Source organism: Nicotiana tomentosiformis, chromosome 2, assembly GCF_000390325.3.
Source record: "Nicotiana tomentosiformis chromosome 2, ASM39032v3, whole genome shotgun sequence".
Classification (NCBI taxonomy): Eukaryota; Viridiplantae; Streptophyta; class Magnoliopsida; order Solanales; family Solanaceae; genus Nicotiana; species Nicotiana tomentosiformis.
The window spans coordinates 147178776-147198044 of NC_090813.1; the positions used below are offsets into that span (position 1 = coordinate 147178776).

A 19269-nucleotide genomic window follows, 5' to 3' on the forward strand; every position below is an offset into this window, starting at 1 on the left:
AAGTTGCAATTTAGTACAGGACTCTTAGTTACACTGAGGTCCCTTAGCTTTTCCGAATTGTAGATTTGGTGTAAATACTTTAGATAAATTGACAAAGTGGTCTCTTGTATATACTCCTGAGTAATTTTGGTCTTTTAAGTTTTCCAAAAGAAAGCACTTTTAGTCTCCGTTAATTATATAATAAATTTTAACTGTTAGATCTAACGGGAACTATTAAAAAGAAAAGGAAACATGAACTCACGCTAGGAGCTACAGTTTTTTTTTTTTTAATAGTTTTTGGTATTTCAAATCTATTTTTAAAGTTTGATGCAGCTTTTGTGGTATTATTTCTACTACTACGTATTTTTTATTTATTTTTAGTATCCGATAAAGTTTTTGATATACGATTATTGTTCGACATGACTTTCGAGATGTTTCTTGTTAAATTTGTTAAATGTAACAACCATGATTGTTAAATATTGGACGAAAATCAAAAGTATTCAACTTTAATAAATTTAGAGGATCAAAACTGTCAAAAAAAAATTTAAAAGACCATCTTAAACTTACCTCAAACATAAAGGGCAAGTTTTGTCTATGAGGGTGATATAAGCCTAACTAGCTTGTAATTGAGGCTCATAAATCCTTTGTAGCTGTGATTGGTTCACTTTTTTAGGACAAAAAAATCTTTTTATAATTCCTAAAATAAGTGATTTTTTTCTGTTTGGGTTTGGAATAAAATTGCACTAAATGGCAGCAACTTTCATTAGATTAAAGTAAAGAGAGAGGAAAGAAAAATGTTGAATAGATTTTTGTTTTCACATTGTTAAGCGAAGGAGTGGGAAAGGTTCAAATTGTGAATAGGTTCAACTTGATGGAACTGAAGTTAGAATTGTTTCCTTTTGACCATTGTGTTATTCTTCTAGATCAAATCTTGAAGAGATTGAAAAGAAAATGAATGAATTTCATTTTTTCTATGTACGTGGGTACTACTTTTTTAACATATGATTATATAATATAAAATAAGCGTCTGGTGAAGAGGAATCAACTGCCCTGGCTAACTTCTACCTAAACAACTTAATTGTTGAAGTAATATCTACGCACGCCCAAGTACAATTCATTGTCTGTAATCGAATTGAAAATGGTATGGCGATTTAATGTAGTACGGGGAGATTCACATAGGTAGGCAGTTAACAGGCAGTTAACAGCTTATCTTAACTTCTTGGTTGTATTAAATTGTACTTACTCCCGTCCATAACTGGTGATCATTTTATCTTTTTATTTTGGTCCGAAATAAGTGTTTATTTAAATAATCAAAAAAGAATTGTCCTTCCATACTCAGTTGACAAAAATTGTCCCATTATCACACATTTAAATTATGCGGATGACACTATTCTCTTTTCTTCAAGGGATCCCTTGTCCCTCATTGCTATGATGAATAAGTTGTGAACTTATGAAAAGTGTTCAGGTCAACTAGTTAGCAAGAGCAAATCTTGCTTCTTAGTTGCACCTAGTACATCTCAGTGTCACGGGCCGACTCCCTTACGCTCGCCAGCGGCACCGAATTGTCCGTGCGGCACCTGCAGTTCCCCTCGATGCATGCCAGGCTTCATCCTTTCCCAGGTTTTCAAGCACGATCTTGTGCCTGTTGGTGGGACTCGCCCATGAGGCTCGCCCCAACTTGTGCCACCCGTAAGATATCTAGGCACTTGGCCCTAGACATGTCGTGGCGCTTCTCATCTTAGGATCATAATCCATGCGCGCCCTGGGATTGGCTTAGGACATGTCTTGTCCTTCGCCCAAGACTGAGCATCGCTCTCGCGTGCACAACCCAATCCTCAAGCTTGACACTCGCCTAATGCATCCGCAACCGACTCGCGCCTCGCCCGAGTAAGGCAACCTTTAGTCCTTGGCCATTGTCATGTGCGTCTTTCGTGCCATGCCCATACATAGCCCTCGCGACACACTTCCATCCCGAATAGTGCAGTGTCGCCCCACAACTGCACGTTTAGGCCAACGGACCCTTGCTTGCATGGTTGAACCCAAGCCATGCTCACAAGTCGACACATGATGCCCCTAAGCTAGGTGCATCAAGTATCCAATCAGCACGGAGGTCTCTTCCAACATTTCGGCAACCCACGGGGCAGGCCGTCCCACACATCGAGCCTCCAGCGCCTACTTGATGCCCAACGCTAGCCCGAAGGCATTGCGTCGTCCATAGAGTTCCCTAACTCGTATGGATACCAAGGACACTCCTTTGAGTCATCCAGGCAGGCCCTTGAGGTTCACCCTCAAGGTAGCTCTTTCTATACGGCTCGGTGGCAGCACCTATGGGAGAGGCAGGTCGGAGCTTTCATCACCTATACCCCCCTTATATATACTTAAAATCAAAAGGCCCAGGTTCCCCGAGTAGACAGATCTACTTCACACAATCAGAAGAGCCTTTTCTCACTAGTTCTTGGCTGAAGTCATAACCCCAAAGTGCGGGTTGTGACATCCTTCCACACTCATTATGTCATTGTCCCTGATGATACATCATGGCCTACGACATCCCGGAGTCTGCCCCCTCAGGTATGTACATTTCGGCTCCCTTTGTCCTGTGGGTTGGACTTCCTCGAAGTCCTGTCTCAAAAGGAGTCGTGCCCTATACATTTCTCCCCCAAGTATCTTCCAAGCGTGCCTCTGCACTTCACCTCCTTTCGGTGTTCACTTGGAAAGTGCCTCCGCATTTGCACCCTCTGGTGTCTAACTTTGTGATTGGCCCATAGTAGTCAATTACACCATGACCCTCACGGCCGTCATGTCCGTTTGAAGCTTTCCCTTCACAGGTAAGCACATCAACGTGCTCTTTGGCGCGGCTCTCGCAGCTCCGTCGCTCACTTAGCCTTACAATGCCCTCTGGCATAGCTCCCATAACCTTTCGCTCTCGTAGCTTTTCCTTGACCTCATTACCTTGAAGATGTGTTCGTTTCCGGACTCACAATTCGCCCTTATGACTCTTGCATAGGAGGATCCTCCCACACTCAATGTGGAGGATACTTCTTAGCGATGTCGTCCCACTTGGCATTCGGCCAGCTCTTGGGACGACTCTTGGTGAGTACTACTTTCTCAAAGTCATAGCATCGCCGCATTCCCGAACAAAGCTCTTTGTTTTCCAACGTCACTTCCTCAGCAAGTACCCAATGTTCCCGGTAGTACTTCAATACTCGCCCTATAGACAGGTACTCTCTTAGTCCTGCTAGCACGGCTTTCCGGTTCGATAGTTCCTCGCACTTGGACTCTCAACGGTCCCCGATCATTCGGCGTACCCCTTTCCATAATGATAACATCTTCCAACTTGGAAATTCGCCCAATTCCGAAGCTTCGATATACCCTCGAATTCGTCTCCTCACCTTAGCAATGCCCTCAGGCAGTCCAAAAGTCTATCCTATTGGAAAGACACTTAACTGATGCATTGCACGCATCCTTGGCAAGATCTCCGCTATGATCATGCCGAATGTTTATAGTCCACGGCTTCCACTCTTTTACAATATAGTTGCACGACCTGGCAAACATGGCCTTCTCTTAACCATCCAACTCATCGGCATATTACCACATTCAGTAGCACCCTAGACTTTCGAAAGAAAGTGGAATCACCCATTTCTTTCTTCGACCAGCAGTATCGCGTTCTCGAACTCTGATGGCATATGAACATCAATCTATGCTTTGACATGATCTCCGCACAGACATCCAACGTGCACTCGCCATCTCCACCCTTGCCTTGACACTGTGTCATGGCATAGTATGGCCTTAATCAGCTCTGATACTATGAGTCACGGGCCCGTTTCCTTACGCTCGCCAGCGGTACCGATTTGCCCATGCGGCGCCTGCAGTTCCCCTCGCTGCAGGCCAGCCTTCATCCTTTCCCAGGTTTTCTAGCATGATCATGTGCCTGTTGGTGGGACTCACCCATGAGGCTCACCCCAGCTTGTGCCGCCCGTAAGATGTCTAGGCATTTGGCCCTAGACATGTCGTGGCGCTTCTCATCTTAGGATCATGATCCATGCGGGCCCTGGGGGTTGCCTTAGGACATGTCTTGTCCTTCGTCCAAGACTGAGCATCGCTCTCGCATGCACTGCGCAATCCTCAAGCTTGACACTCGCCTAGTGCATCCGCAACCGACTCGCGCCTCGCCCGAGTAAGGCAGCGTTTAGTCCTTGGCCATTGTCATGCGCATCTTTCGTGTCATGCCCATACATAGCCCTCGCAACACACTTTCATCCCGAATAGTGCAGTGTCGCCCCACAACTGCACGTTTAGGCCAACGGACCCTTGCTTGCATGGTTGAACCCAATCCATGCTCACAAGTCGATACATGATGCCCCTAAGCTAGGTGCATTAAGTATCCAATTAGCACAGAGGTCTCTTCCAACATTTTGGCAGCCCACGGGGTAGGCTGTCCCACATATCGAGCCTCCAACGCCTACTTGATGCCCAATGCTAGCCCGAAGGCCTTGTGTCGTCCATAGAGTTTCCTAACTCGTATGGATACCTAGGACACTCTTTTGATTCATCTAGGCAGGCCCTTGAGGTTCCCCCTCAAGGTAGCTCTTTCTATACGGCTCGGTGGCAGCACGTATGGTAGAGGCAGGTCGGAGCTTTCATCATCTATACCCACTTATATATGCTTAAAATTAAAAAGCCCAAGTTGCCCGAGTAGACAGATCTACGGCAGACAATCAGAAGAGCCTTTTCTCACCAATTCTTGGCCGAAGTCACAACCCCAAAATACGAGTTGTCACATCAGTCTGTGATTGATGATATCCAACAAGTTACTGGTTTCAACCATTCTAAATTTCCTTTTTCATATCTAGGGTGTCCTATTTATGTTGGAAGAAAGAAAGTGGTATATTTTGGGGATCTTGTTGACAAATTCTCCAAAAGGCTACAGGGCTGGCAAGGAAAAATGTTATCCAAAAGACGGGTTTTAGAAGTAAAATTCTGCCCAAGGTCTCACCATGTTTCCAAAAAATAGGTTGCAGGACAATATCATACTTGGAAGAGAATTTTGGGGGTCAGAAAGGAATGTGAACAGTTTATTCTCCGGAAAGTTATTGCTGGAGATCTATCCTTTTAGTGGGACAATTGGGTGGGACTTGGCCCCCTAGCTCAATTCTTTCCTTATTCCTATAAATCCAAGAAAGTTAGAGTGGCTGAATTTATGGAGGATAGAACATGGAATTTGGCCAAACTACACGAGCATCTTCCCGATCATCTAGTGTCAAAAATTCAAGGGATCACAATACATGAAGAGTCAAATGACATTCCAGTTTGGACACTTGACAAGCAACGGATTTTTTCTTGTAAATCAGCGTGGAAAACTTTGAGGACCAAGAATATCACTCTTTTTGCAACCAAAATATGGCATCACAAAGTTCCTTTCAAAGTTTTCTTTTTATGCTCAGATTATTATCCTATAAATTGCCTACTGATGATGTTTTGCTAAGGTTCAATATTATTGGACCTTCTAAATGTCTTTGTTGTATGAATAGACATACAGAAAGTATTGATAATTTATTCAATAATGGGGACCTAGCCATTGCAGTTTGGAAATTTTTCTCTAGAACTTGTGGGGTTAGCTTAAATCAAAGAAGCATTAGATCAACTCTGATGAAGTGGTGGCTCAAACCAAAAAACAAGGTACACTCTTTTCTGCTCCAATGCTTGCCTTCAATCATCTGCTGGGAGTTGTGGAAAGCAAGGTGTAGCTCCAAATATGAGGATAGTCGATGTAACCCAGGAAGAATTATAAATCAAGTTATCTACTTAATGAAATTAATGATTTCTTCCCAATTTCCTACACTTGTATTGGATGAGCAATGGCATGTTGCATGTGATCAAGTTGAAAAACTTAAGCCTAAGCTTGATATTCAGTGTTTGAAATAGATCAAACCCGATCCTCTGATGTATAAATTAAGCACGGATGCGTGCTGTAAAGGCAACCTAGGCAGAGCAGGAGGTGGTGGTATTCTGAGAGATGATAAGGGTCAGCTAGCCATGGCATATGCAAATTATTTTGGGATATGTTCCAACAATGTGGCAGAGGTTTAAGCAGTGCTTATGGGAGTTCAATGGAGTATTAACATGAGTTACTTGAATGTTATAGTTGAATTTGACTCTTTGGTCATTATTGGAATAATTAACGGGACACATGTTATACCATGGCAAGTCAAACATATCATCATGAAGATTTTAGAGCTAAAAGTCCGAGGTAATTTTGTTTTCCACCATTGTTACAGGGAAGTGAACTGTGTAGCTAATTTTTTTAGCTAACTTTGGAGAGCACACAATGCAAAGTTCATTCTTCACACTTGATTTAACTCTCCCTTTGAAGGCTAAAAACTATTTGAAGAATGACATCAACGGCATACCAGTCCTTCGGATCAAAGCGCAAAGAAGAAACTTCACTTTTGATTATGGGTAGTTACAATAATATATTTTTACGGGTTTTAACTAACTTTTACCTAGAGTACAAAGTTCATAGTGTAAAGGATGAGACTTCATTTACTTTGTTGTATTCTGAACACTTATGTACAAGAATGTCTAAAAACATTCTTCATTTTGTATTGGAGGCTAGGGTCTACATCCTCCTTCATGTACTCTTTTTATGTTATAATTCACAGGTCGGGGTGTCCGCCTAAACCCCCCACAATGGTGGCTTTTGACCAAAAGAAAAAAAAAAATTTAATTTTACTTTTCCAAAATTTGTCCTATTTACATATTCCAATGTGTCAAGGTAACAGTTAATTAAGGTTAATTTAATGAATACATTTTTTTTTCTAAGAATTTGTATTTTCTTAACGGATGTGCCAAAGATAAAATAGTCACTTATTGTGGACCGGAGAAAATAGTTACTAGTCTCTTTTTAGTAGGGATATCTATTTTACCTTCCATATTATGAATGTTATTTTAGTAATATAATTTTTTCACCGAAGATTTGTAAAATATATATATATATATATATATATATATGCATGAGATTGATTAATAGAACACTAAAGATATTTGTAGAGTTATTTTCTTTTCAAATCACATATGGTCATTTCCTCCTTTTTGCTCTATTTAATGAGAAATGATTAGATATTTTTACGAATTTGAATAGAAGAAAATGCATCTGTAAGATTTCTTATTTTTTTTCCCCAGATATTTTACATATAAACATAAAAATCTTTTGAGAAATTTGATATAAAACAAAACAAAATAATTGTAATGAACCGCAAAATCAAATTGACTTCTTCACATGTCTCAACTGATGGAAAACTTCACAGTCATCCTATAAAAAAGAGTGGAGTTGAAAATTTTAAATAAACTAGTCAAGAAATTCAATAGTATGCTCTAACTTCTTTTTCTTCAACTCTTCTGACTAATCTTTCAACTATTGTACATATTTATGCAACAGAGAACTCTGTACAGAATCATTCATGCAACAAATTAGAGAAAGCCGAATTAGAAGTTTGAATTGAATTTTCGACACACTGCACGAGAAAACTGTGCCTATATATAAGTTGATTTATATTGATTACACATATGCATTATTTACTTTTTTTCTTTATTAGAGGTTTTGCAAAACAAAAGTTTCCGTAAATAAGAAAAGGCAGAATGACTTCCTTACCACTTAAATTTGTTGGGTTTTTAAAAGCCGATATATAAATTTTTTACTTTTTCATCTTAACATTCGAACTCATTTTTTTTGCAACTAATAAACACATATGACAAGAGACCATGTGCGCGTGTATTATACATACACATACGTGTCCATCCAGTCAGCAAATGACCAATGGATGTCTTACGCGTCAAAGGCGCGAAAACCCTAACCCAAGAGATCGGGGTCCCCTCTTTTATTCCATAGACCGACCCCCCTCCCCTCATTCTAACCTCTCTCTGACCAAACCCTCCACTGTTCATTCCCAATTCTCCATGTTCCTTTGTTCACGCAAACTCTGCAAATTATCCGACTTAAACTATATCTCCAAATGCCATAGCCTAGTGTAATTCACAAAAAAAGGAAAAAAGAATATCCTATAAATCTATTCAAACTATAGCTTTTGTTAACATTTTCGATGACATTTTCAATCAATTGGCTTCAAAGTACCCATTTCCGAATCAATTTCTAGGGTTTTGAAATTGTTCATTCCATGTTACGAGAATTACCAAAATATAATACTTTCATGTATTAGCCGCTCGCTCTCTAAGTCTTCTTGCTCCAACATTCAAAAAGGACTTGTTTATGGTGGTGGATATGGCGTGAGGTAAGCGGTACTGGATGAACTTCCAAAATCGATCATAATCACTCACTCCCTTCCAAAATCGATCAAAATCACTCACCCATTTTTTTATTCTCGTTTATTATATGTTAATCTTGTTCTGATCGAGCTTCATTTGGTCTAAGTGATGCAAAACTTAGCTTCAACTCCACAATGACAAAATATACGATTATCCATCATTTTCACGGTCTGAAAGAAAGAAAAAAAATTAAAAATAGAGCTTCAGACTTTACAAGAAGGATGAATGGAGCTTATTTTAAAAAATAGAGGAAGAGGTTATTTTAGAAGGAATGAATAAGAAGACACTTAAATACAACCCATTTTGTATTGTTAGGCGTTGGGAAGGGGGCTTTCACGCTCAAGTGCGTCGTGTTCCTCACGCGGCCTGCTGATTAGGACCAACTGGCGCCATATGGGCATGGTCAATGGTCAAATGTGTTTATTAGTTATGGAAAAAATGAGTTCGAGTATTCAAATGAAAAAATTGAAAGTTTATGTATCGACTTTTAAAACCCCGTCAAGTTTAAATGGCCAGGGAGCCATTCCGCCATAAGAAAACTTAGCATTATGAAAAATGATGATTGAGTATGTTTGGTTGTGTACCCTATGCCCAGCGTTGCATCTCGTAGACATAGAGAATGAAGAATGAGTAACTTACTTTTTCTGAAAATTCTTAATGAATATAGATAATAAAAAGCTTGAAGGTTTAGAAAATGGGTTTTAATTGTTAATATTTTTTTTTCTTTTTTGCTTTCTTGTTAATAATTTTTTTAATAAAAATACAAAATTGTAAACATTTAGTCCAGAACTTGATTAATAAAATCAGTTTTGTTAGAGAAATCATCCTAAGGTATATTACTTCTTTAAGAGGAAATTTCTTGGTCAAAGTATTACCATTTGACATTTAAAAAAGCAGCCTTAAACCTTCTAGTAGTATTTTTGGTTTCAAATGTGATGTTCTCTATTCCCTTTTTTTCCACGTTTTGTTCGTGGAATTGATATTATTTTGGAAATAAAAGAAGATTAGCCATATCACAAATAGGAATGGCAATGAGTATTTTCTTCCGTTTACATTCCGTCTGTCTCACTTTGTCCTCGTCGCGTTTCACTATGTTAGATTTTCTGTTGTTTATTAAATTGATCTCTTTATATGTTTCTTCTGATATTATTTCCAATTTCTTTTACTTGTATTTTCCATCGAAAACTTGGGGGGGGGGGGGGGGGGGGAGGGACTCTAGAACTATAAATTGGGCATGAAAAAATATATAAGCTAGGTAAACATGATTATCTAACAGTTGTATTTCGTAAGAAGTAAAATGTAAAACCCCTTTTCGTGTGGCTAGACTTCATCTGTTTTTTTGCCTAAAGAACAGAGAGAGTGGTACTAAATAGGTCAGTTTATTCAATGTTGTGGTTTCGTTCCCCTTGGAGAATATAATCCAACATCACAAGTTTTAGGCTTTTAGCAGAAGATTTAATGCCCCGACTTGCAAATTAACCTCTTTGACTGGACTTGTAAATGAAATTGCACTGTCAAAATGGTTCAGTCCATTTGAGCTAATTAAGATCCAAAGCAAGAATCTATGTGATATGAGCATTGCATCCCCCTCTATTGTTTTACATGTTTTGAACCTAACCTTCCGACCCGTGCATCAAATATTATTAAATATCTTTGAACTTTAGGATTTGCATATATTGGTTTGCCTACTAATATTTGTAAACACTGAACATGATACATTGAACTACTAGTTTGAGAAGCATTTCAAATGAAATACTGATTTTTACTCACAAATGTTACTTTAACACCCCCCCCCCCCCCCCCCCCCAAAAAAAAAAAAAAACTTGGTAAAGATCATGTACAAACATAATTTAACTTTCGACTACTTTTTTTCAACCTCAAATATTATACTTATTTTTTTCAACTACAACCAAATTTTGCCAAACGTACGGCATGCTTTTACAATCTTAAAAGCAAGAATTCTAGAGTATTTGAACTGCACTTCAGACCTAACGATCCAGTCCTGCTCTAACTTCAAAGAATTTGCACTCTTCCTCGCCACTTGTCCCTAGTCGAAAGTAGAACAAATTAAATACCTCGTTGCTACTTGCTACTTTCAAGTCCTGTCAATATCGTTTCATATGTTTGTTGAGGAACAAATTTGGTAAAACGTTGTCCTTGTTTAGGAACAGAATACCGGTTCCAAGTCTACGGGAGTACACAACAAAATTCAGCAAGATATATCTTCAGGTCCTGTTAACAAAGGCTTTCTTGATAAAAAATAATGGTACGGTAATGTCTGCTTGACACAAAGCCAAAGGTATTTGTCTACAAAATCTCGTCGCCCAAGTAACATGAGAGGGCAAAGAATTGGAACATAAACGACATTTGAGCTCTCCTTCAAGCTTTTTACCACAGTTGCTGCAAGGTCTTGTCTAAGATATAGCTAGGCTCCTTTGATGGTGACTCAGCACATTAAGATCACAAGTTTCGAAAGAGAGCCAAAACTGCCAAGTTGTGATGTAGATCAAGATGGGCTATTCAATAATCACAGCTCAATGATCTATGAACGGTGCACCGTCTAGGAACTCACATTAGCCAGCCCTCAGGAACTTTGGTTATGTTACTTGCCCAAAGTACTCCCAAGTCAAAAATTTGATTACATCCCCACATACAGAGATTGATCACATATCCAGTGAGGCCCTCACTGTGAGGGTAGAAGGGAAATATTCGTCTTGAGTGTTTTCCGTGCTCGCCAGTGAACGGCTGCTGCAGTTTCTGATGTTCCCATCTGAGCAGTAGTTAAGAAAGGATCAGCACTAAATGCTTACTCATTTATCCGTAGTCCAAGAGTAACATAAATCTTCACAACTTGACAAGATAGTAAATAGCAGTACATACAACCTTTCTGTCCCATAATAAATAAATATGTTACTATTAGTAAAAGCATATAACAATAATTAGATCAAGATCTGTGAATCCCTCATTTAAAAGCTTAAATTGCAAGAGAGAAGACACTTGTATTTGTTCATTTTAAGTTTATAGTCAGAGTTAAAACAACGTACACCTTTTTCCTCTAATTCCAGCATATCTCTAAACCTTTTTCCTTTATTTGTTTAATGAGAAAAGTATCGGGCTCGCAAAAGGAGGAGAAGGAAACAGCACTTACCTTAACTTCCATATAATAATAGTCTCGCCACAATCCAGTATCTTGATCATAAGTTGTAAGCGCAGTCTCATACAATTTCCGGGCATTTCCGAGACTAATCTTATCTCCACTAGATGCAAGGTTCAATTCCAGCTCAATGCAATTTCTATAAAAAGAAAGTCCTGGATGCGGTAAAGCAAGAAATCTGCACAAGGTTGTCAAACATCAGTCTTGAACATATATCATTAATGCTGTTTAAAGAACAAATGAAATATCATCTAGCATCACAGCACCCCTAAAATTGATCTCATACATAGGGAGAAGTTTTGATTAGGTAATACTGAATAACAAAGTCAAAAGACTGGAGAAAACCCTTATAACTCTCCAACATCTGGAAGTCCCTTGAAGAACCCAATACAAGTTTGAGTTTTTTGTACCAAGGAGGAACCAGGTTAACCTTTTCGGTAGTAGAAAGAAATCGAACTAACATGGTACCTAATTACCTAAACCATCTTTTGAAAACTACTGATTAGCTAATACAATAGGGAAGAACCATGATTGATTCATCTAGTGATCCAGTTGGAAGTGGGTTCATTTTGTACTTTATTCCCCAAAACTGAAAAAGTGGGTTAGAGATAGATGTCTGCACATTTTCTTCCACAATTTTAAACAAGTCTATTTTCAAGTTAACAAAAAAGAACACATTCACCATAACAGAATAGTTTATCAAACATAAATGTTTGCACTATATATACATGACAACAATCAATCAGCAGTAACATACCTCTTATATAACTCTCTAGCACTCCCAAGTCCATCCCTTTGCAGAACAAAATTGACGATGGCAGAAGAGAGGGAAAATCCATCATCACTTCCACCATCTTTGGCCAGTGAAATCATAGAAGTCTCGACTAACTTGTCAAACTGTTTTTGAGTGGAAAAATATTTGATCGCCTGCATAATATGTAATGTAAACGGATCATAAAGAAGCTTTTTAAAGGAGTAAATGGATCTAAGAAGTTCAAGCTCATATATATCCCACTCTTTCACAACTTGTAAAATTAAGGCACAGAAGGAAATCAAACACAATGGCATGTAATAACATTACTCGGGAAAAAAAATGATAGCTTTGCCCTCAGAAAAGAAATAAAGAAAGCCTGTTGCTTGATCAAATACCATGGAACGGGCTCCTAGAGCTCCCATCCTTTTTTTTCATCAGTTAGAGCTCCCAATTCCCATCCTAACAACTACTGGAAAAGAAATTAGTGTTTTCTTTTGGGTAAGATTTGTTTTAAGTCTCCACATCGACAAGGACAAATCCTGCACTTCCTATGAATGCTACTCTATACCAAAAAAGAACAAAACAACAGTTAAACTTGTAGCCATGCGCATGCGTCATTTACTTATACATCTTAACATGGTCAACAATGTAACATGCACTGAATTCAATGAAATCTGTCAACATATAAACACAGCTCAAACACATATAAACACAGCTCAAACTTGCATTCTGTATGTAATATCTCATGACGCCCTCAATGAATGCTTCCTATGCCAAAAAAGCAAAAAACAAATAGAAAAAGAAACAGAACACAAACGACAGTGAAACAGCATAACCATGTACATGTGTCATCCACTGATGCATCTCTAACATGCTCAACAAAGTAAATGCATTGAACTAAATGGAATCTGCCAAGATAAAAGCACCGCTCAAACTTGTATCTTATATGTATTATCATATGAAAGCCCTCAATGCTTGCAAAAGGAATCTATTCAGGTAGCAGAAGAAATATTGATATGTGCTCTCGGAAAGCAAGATCATATATCACAGCTAAGACAAAAAGAGCATTAAAGTTTCTATCATCATCTTATAATGCATGACAAAGACTCTAAATAAGGATGGTTTTTGCTTTGGCCTACCATACGCCATATAGTTTCTGCCTCTGATACAGGAACTTTCAATAAAACATTTCTCATGAGTTCAAAGACAGAAGACAGAGCTGCCTTATTTGGAGTGCAGCTCTTCTGGATAAGTCTCATTTCCACTGAGAGCCGTAAAGCCCATAGCTGCACTGCTTCTGAAAATTTTCCAGAACACAATTTCTCCGCCAAAGTCTTAGCTTCATCTACTTTCCCAAGTTGCAATAGAAAAGAAACATGCTGACAAGCAAGATCCTCTGTGATGCACCCCATGGTTTCAGCCTTTTCAAATACTACCAGGAGATGTGAAATAGGATCCATAGCATGACTAGATGCACCGAAGTGCTCAGAAGATTGACTGCTCTGATTTCTAAAATGAATGACATCCATCAAGAACTTTGAATAACAATCAAACATTGAGGCTGAAGGCACAAATTTTAAACCCTCCTCATAAACCTACAGAATTGATGCGTGTAACCTTGTCAGTAGAGGACAACTATACAGCATAAAAAAGAGAATTGCAGACAATGAATTCTCCAAACAACCCCCCTCCCCACCCCAAAACCCACAAAAAAGAGTATCAGAGTTTGCTACTCAAGAACATACAACTGCCTGCACCTGCTAGTGAAATGAGAAAGTTATACAGGATATTCCGAAAAATAGTTGTTTACTAGTGAACTAAAAGAGTGAATCAAATCATAAAACTAAACGAAAGGAAGACATTGAACAGTAAAGCACAGGCCTGGGATTATCTTCACGTTTCATGTAAAACCAAAGATTTTTGGCAGATGTCATCTGACTTAGTCAAGGAAAAGTATAAAATTGTCCTCGATACTCGATAGTAAGTTCAAGTCAGTGTTTTGGATAGCGTGCGGCGACAAATAGCGACGAGGGCCTGCTTCACTGAGGCGAGCAGCGAAGCGCTCGCCTTTTTGATGTGAAGCGACAATTTATACAAACTAAAAACTCAATAGCAATAATATATTAATAAATATATCAATTCAAAAATTAAAAAACTCAATAGATAGTCATAGTAGATTCATAAACTAAAACAAGCAACATCTATATGCAATTAATTCTGCTCTATAAGACTAACGGAGAGTAACTTTTAGGTTTGATTTGAACTATGAAGAAGCTCTCTGTCTAATTGCCTCTGCCCGTATCCATGATTAAAAAAACAGAGCAAAAAAAAAAAGAAGAGAAGAAGAAAAAGGAAGGGAAGAAAGAAATAAAGATAGAAAGAAAGCTAGCTCAAACCTCAAAGAACTCTCTGCTGCTTGCTCGAACAACAGAGCCAAAAAAAAAGAAGAAAAAGGAAGGAAGAAAGAAGACTGAAGAAAGAGGAAAGAAGAAAAAGAAAAAGAAGGAAAAAAAATTGACAGCATTGGTCGAAGCTAAAAAATGGAGAGCAGAAACTCGAAGAAGAAAGGAGAAGAAGAAAGAAGAAATGGACAACGCTGATGAACGAAGAAGAAGATGAAATCCCAAGCCCTAATATTTAGTTTATTGATCAAAAAAACAAATGGCGCTGATGGTTGTTGAAGGAGAAAGAAGTGAAAAACCCAAGCCCTAATTTGTATTTTAATCGTTGTTTGGTCGCTGCCTTTTCTTTCTTTTTATTCCAAAAGCGCCGCTACACATCGCCTCACGCATCGCAGCGCCTCTCGCTACACATACAGAGGCGCTCGCCTTTCTGAAATCGCCACGCAACAGAGCAAAATGGCGCCGGCAGCTCGCATCGCATCGCCTCACGCTATTAGCGCTGGGGCGAGCGCTATTTACAACACTGGTTCAAGTAGCATGTATAAAATTGTCCTCGATAGTAAGTTCAAGTAGCATGCACTGTTGCACATGAAGGAACAATCTCCAACCACATTAGAAGATGGATACTCAGAAGGGTAATTCCAGAATTTATGCCACCTTTTTCTTAGACTGAAGAACAGGAAGTGGAGCAAACAAAGACTGAGGATTTATTCACGAATTAAGAGCCTTCATTTTCAAATAGCAAGCGTAAGTTGCTGGCAAATAACATGTCCTTTTATATGATCTTAGACATGACAAATCAAACTATCATATTAGACAAGGCAATTTAAGGCAATGGATTACAACATCAAAACTGAACATGTCTGGAGCAACTAAGGTTTAGAGTTACCTGAATTGCTGTGCTTAACTGATCAGCTGTCATTGCTTCAGTACTCTCTGGATTATTAAGATCAATCACTTCCTGTCTTGCAAGCCAATCCCAATATTTTGGTTCTTCGGAAAAGTCCCGTTTCATATCAGCAAGTATCTCATTTCGCATATCTTCTGAATGAGCTAAATCTGTTGCTGCTAGTATCTCAAGAAACCGTGTTCTTAAACTGAAACTGGAAGGGAGGGCTTTAATAGAACCACTGTAAACTGTCCGAAGAACACTTAAACCTTGTTCCCTAAATAAATCTAATTTTTCCTTTGGGTCTCCTTCGTGAAGGTTGGATAATTTGTCATCCTCTCTTTTATCATCAAGGGCCATAAATAATTCCTTGTTCTCATCTCTCCACTGTTCCTCTTTAGCATTTTTGCCAGAACGAGCCAATGTTCCCTCATCTTCTCCTAACACGACTTTGCGAGCCTTTAATTTATTTAGGTATGTAAGCTCCATCCGTAGATATTCTACCCACAGATCCTCAGAAGTTGGACATGCTCTCAAGCCACTATGCATCAGGGCACGAGCAGCAGCAGCATTTAAGTTGTTGTCAAATTCCCAAGCTGCAGCATATATCCAAACTCCAGGCACCTTAGGGTGAAACCTAATTGCCTGCGCCAGGGCCTAATGAAGAACAATATGAATGAGAACAACATAAGACACCCAAAAGCACAATTTCGCATCATTCTCAACATTTAATGATTTGACACAGAATGTCATCAAAGTTAAGACTCCCTCATGCTCCAAATCCTACTTGAACAATTGGCAAATTTTAGTCTGATTAAAATCTATATCTAGCATCTAGTAAAAAGCCTCGATTAGCTATTCCAGCTCATTTTTTCACCTTTCTTCACCACCATGTTACCATGTTAGACTCTAGCATGTTTTAATATCAAGAGAATCCGGATAAGCCTTATGCCAAGAACAAGCTTGAATCTCTTTTCCATTTAAGAAGACAACCTATCAAATTTCCAGATGATTCTGGGCGAACGGAATTCATAAATATAGGAGGAACATCTAAATCGGACAGATTCCTCCATTTGACCATGTCGCAAATGATCATATGCAAGGGCATATATACAGGGAAGAGAACCAAGGATTGAGAAATATAAAGTGTTCGTCAAATCCAAAGAAAAAGTATGAGTTGAAAAATAGAAACTTGACCACAGAATAGACTTAGTTAACCAACTTTAGAAATTATATAAAGGTGTCTTGGACTGCCATGATTAGCTATTATATTCAAAATATGCATTTAAAGACTGCAACTTTGGACCTTTTATGTAGAACAATAAGTTCATCAAACTCAACAGTTTGCTCAAGGTGTAAAGCTAATTTTATTCTGGATACCCTCAATGCTTGATAAATGGAACTTTATCTTATCAATGACATTGACATTTCAACAGTAATAAAAGCAAAATTACCCACCCACCCCACCAACCCCAGGCCTTCCCTCGTTATCTCATCTAATGTTCTTTATTTCTAATGGTTTAGAACTTGTTTGCTCCCCAATAAGATTCAAATGTCATCAAGAATCAATCAACTATACCTCAATTCCAAATACTTCGTTATATCATTCCAATAGAAAGGATCCCCTAATTTATGTGATGTTGTGAAGCTTGCCGTCTAACACAAAACGAATATATTTGTGACTATAATCCTTAAATTGTTTCTGAATATAAAGAGGTATTAGTTTTTTAAAAAATGGACTAAAATTGAAAGAGTATCATTCAAATAGTAAAGAATTACTAGCATTTAAATTTTTGAGTTCTCTAAACGTCTCGCTTGTGGTACAATAACTAGTTTTAGGGATTCAACAACTCCACCTCAGTCCCAAATAAGTTGGGGTCACTATATGAATCCTCACCGGCCACCATACTCCGTTTAAACTCATCTCATGCCAATAGAAGTTTTGTATATTTTCAACTAGTTTAAGGATAAAACACTAAATTTGAGCTACAAAATAAGCAGGTTTTCGCAAAATGTAAAACGTACCTTCTTCATTCGACCATTCCTTCGCTCCCTACAAAACTCCAAATACTGAAACCAAAGCTCTATGTCGCCCTTAAACCTACTCGTCGCAAGCCGATAAATCTCAATAATCCTAGAAACTCCAGCATAATCCGAAACCGATTTCTTCACCTTCCTATCGCCCGTTTTCTTCATCTGAGCTTTCTTACGTAGAAGTCGAAGAGCATCTAGACTTTTCTCATAATCAATATAAGCAACAAAATCCTGCTTTAACGGGCTAGGTCTCTTTAGCCTGTACTCGAATTTACGTCGTTGTTTAACTATTTCCGCTATTTCATGGCGGCTGAATAAGCCGCGCCGTTCTAGGTCGTCTAGCTCAGGGAGCATTCGCTCCATCTTGTACTGTACCACATCCGCCATTGCTTTTACTCAGTCACTGCAAAGCTAGAGAAATTTGATTATTTTCACAAATCAGTATAACTTAACAAATTTGAGGTGTTATAATGAGAAGCAAATGAAATATACGTTAATTTGTACGTGCTTACCGATAACCAGGAATAATGATATCGGCGTCGAGGGTAGAACTTAAGGTGTTTGCAGTAGAAAGAGAGGGAAGGAGCAAGGTTTGCGACAGAGGAGGGTTTAGGAAGAAAGAATTAGGCAGGAAGCAGTTCAATTTGGGCCAGATTTGATTGGTAACAAACCCTTTCCTGATTTAGCCCATTAAATTTGAATATGGGCTTGGTCGAAGCCCTTCGTGTGGTAAAAATTTTACAGGCGTCCTATTTGGTCACCCTCATTTAATTTATATCCACTTTTAAAAAAAAATTTAACTAGTATCCAAAGTATAGATAACTTCAAGCCTTTTTCTTTATCCCCTCCTCCTCCTCCTCCTCCTCCTCCTCCTCCTTCTTCTTCTTCTTCTTCTAAATCATGTATTTAATTTTTGAAATTCGAAGAACAAGTTTATGTTTCGGGGCAATTTATACTTTAGACCTATTTGGCCTTAAGTGCATGAAAACATTAGTTGCACTTCAGATTTATTTGGCCTTAAGTGCATCTGAAGTATAATTTTTTCACTTCAGACCTATTGTCCTTAAGTGCATGGAAATATTTATTGCACTTCAGTCCGATTTAGCCTTAAGTGCAATTTTTGCACTTTAGACTTAATTGACCTTAAGTGCATTGCACTTCAGATTATTTGTTTTTCCAACTTCAGACATGATAAGTATGAAGTTGATCCTAAAGTAGGTACGCTTGCAAATTTTTGTGCAAAGTGGATATAACTTCAATCGTGACCCCAAAACTAGTATAACCCTAGAGCTTCCTTGCTTCGGTAGAACCTTCTACTTTACCAAGTCAAAATTTTAAGCTGGGACACCATGTCGATTAACTTTGCGTTCCGCCATCACATATTCCACTTTCTTCGACAAGGAAGGCGCCATCCTTTCTGGTGCCCTCTTGGAAATGCCTCTTGTAGGGTATTTTATGTCTAGATGGTGTGTCTTTAGACACCCCACGTGGAAGACAAAGTGGATCTTTAGCTTGGAAAGAAGTTGAAGTTTTAAATGCAAATGCTTTTTGATTTTTTTGAATATTATAAAATCAATTGGTCATAATTTTACTTTATAAATATTAATCTAAAGAATTAAACTAAAAAAATATCACAAAAAATTCTCAAATTTATATTGCATTTTATTTTATTAAATATATCTTAAGAAAATCACAACATTAATTCGCAATTACTAGGATAACTTTAATTTAAGAACTT

At 38.3% G+C, this 19269-nt stretch overlaps 1 protein-coding gene across 2 annotated transcripts; it reads right to left on the minus strand.

The window, feature by feature from the left end:
* Positions 1 to 10384: 10384 nt before the first annotated feature.
* Positions 10385 to 18180, minus strand: LOC104084801 (uncharacterized). 2 transcript variants are annotated; one of them, XM_009588752.4, is made up of 7 exons: positions 18044 to 18180; positions 17523 to 17934; positions 15498 to 16154; positions 13346 to 13801; positions 12210 to 12379; positions 11447 to 11630; positions 10385 to 11068 (listed from the first exon to the last, which is right to left on the minus strand). In XM_009588752.4, the coding sequence occupies exons 2-7, from the start codon at positions 17916 to 17918 to the stop codon at positions 10982 to 10984; spliced, it is 1950 nt and encodes a 649-aa protein (XP_009587047.1). In that variant the 5' UTR covers positions 17919 to 17934; positions 18044 to 18180; the 3' UTR covers positions 10385 to 10981. The 2 variants fall into 2 exon arrangements, with proteins under 2 accessions (XP_009587047.1, XP_009587045.1); XM_009588750.4 differs by having other exon boundaries at positions 17523 to 17942.
* Positions 18181 to 19269: the final 1089 nt, after the last annotated feature.

Bases quoted from the DNA above. Each gene is read 5' to 3' on its own strand.
- LOC104084801 (XM_009588752.4), bottom strand. From the start codon at position 17,918: ATGGCGGATGTGGTACAGTACAAGATGGAGCGAATGCTCCCTGAGCTA. The intron at 12,380-13,345 runs GTAGGCCAAAGC...CATATTATGCAG, and splicing joins CAGAAACTATATGGCGTATG to GCGATCAAATATTTTTCCAC. The intron at 11,631-12,209 runs GTATGTTACTGC...AACCTTGTGCAG, and splicing joins GCTAGAGAGTTATATAAGAG to ATTTCTTGCTTTACCGCATC.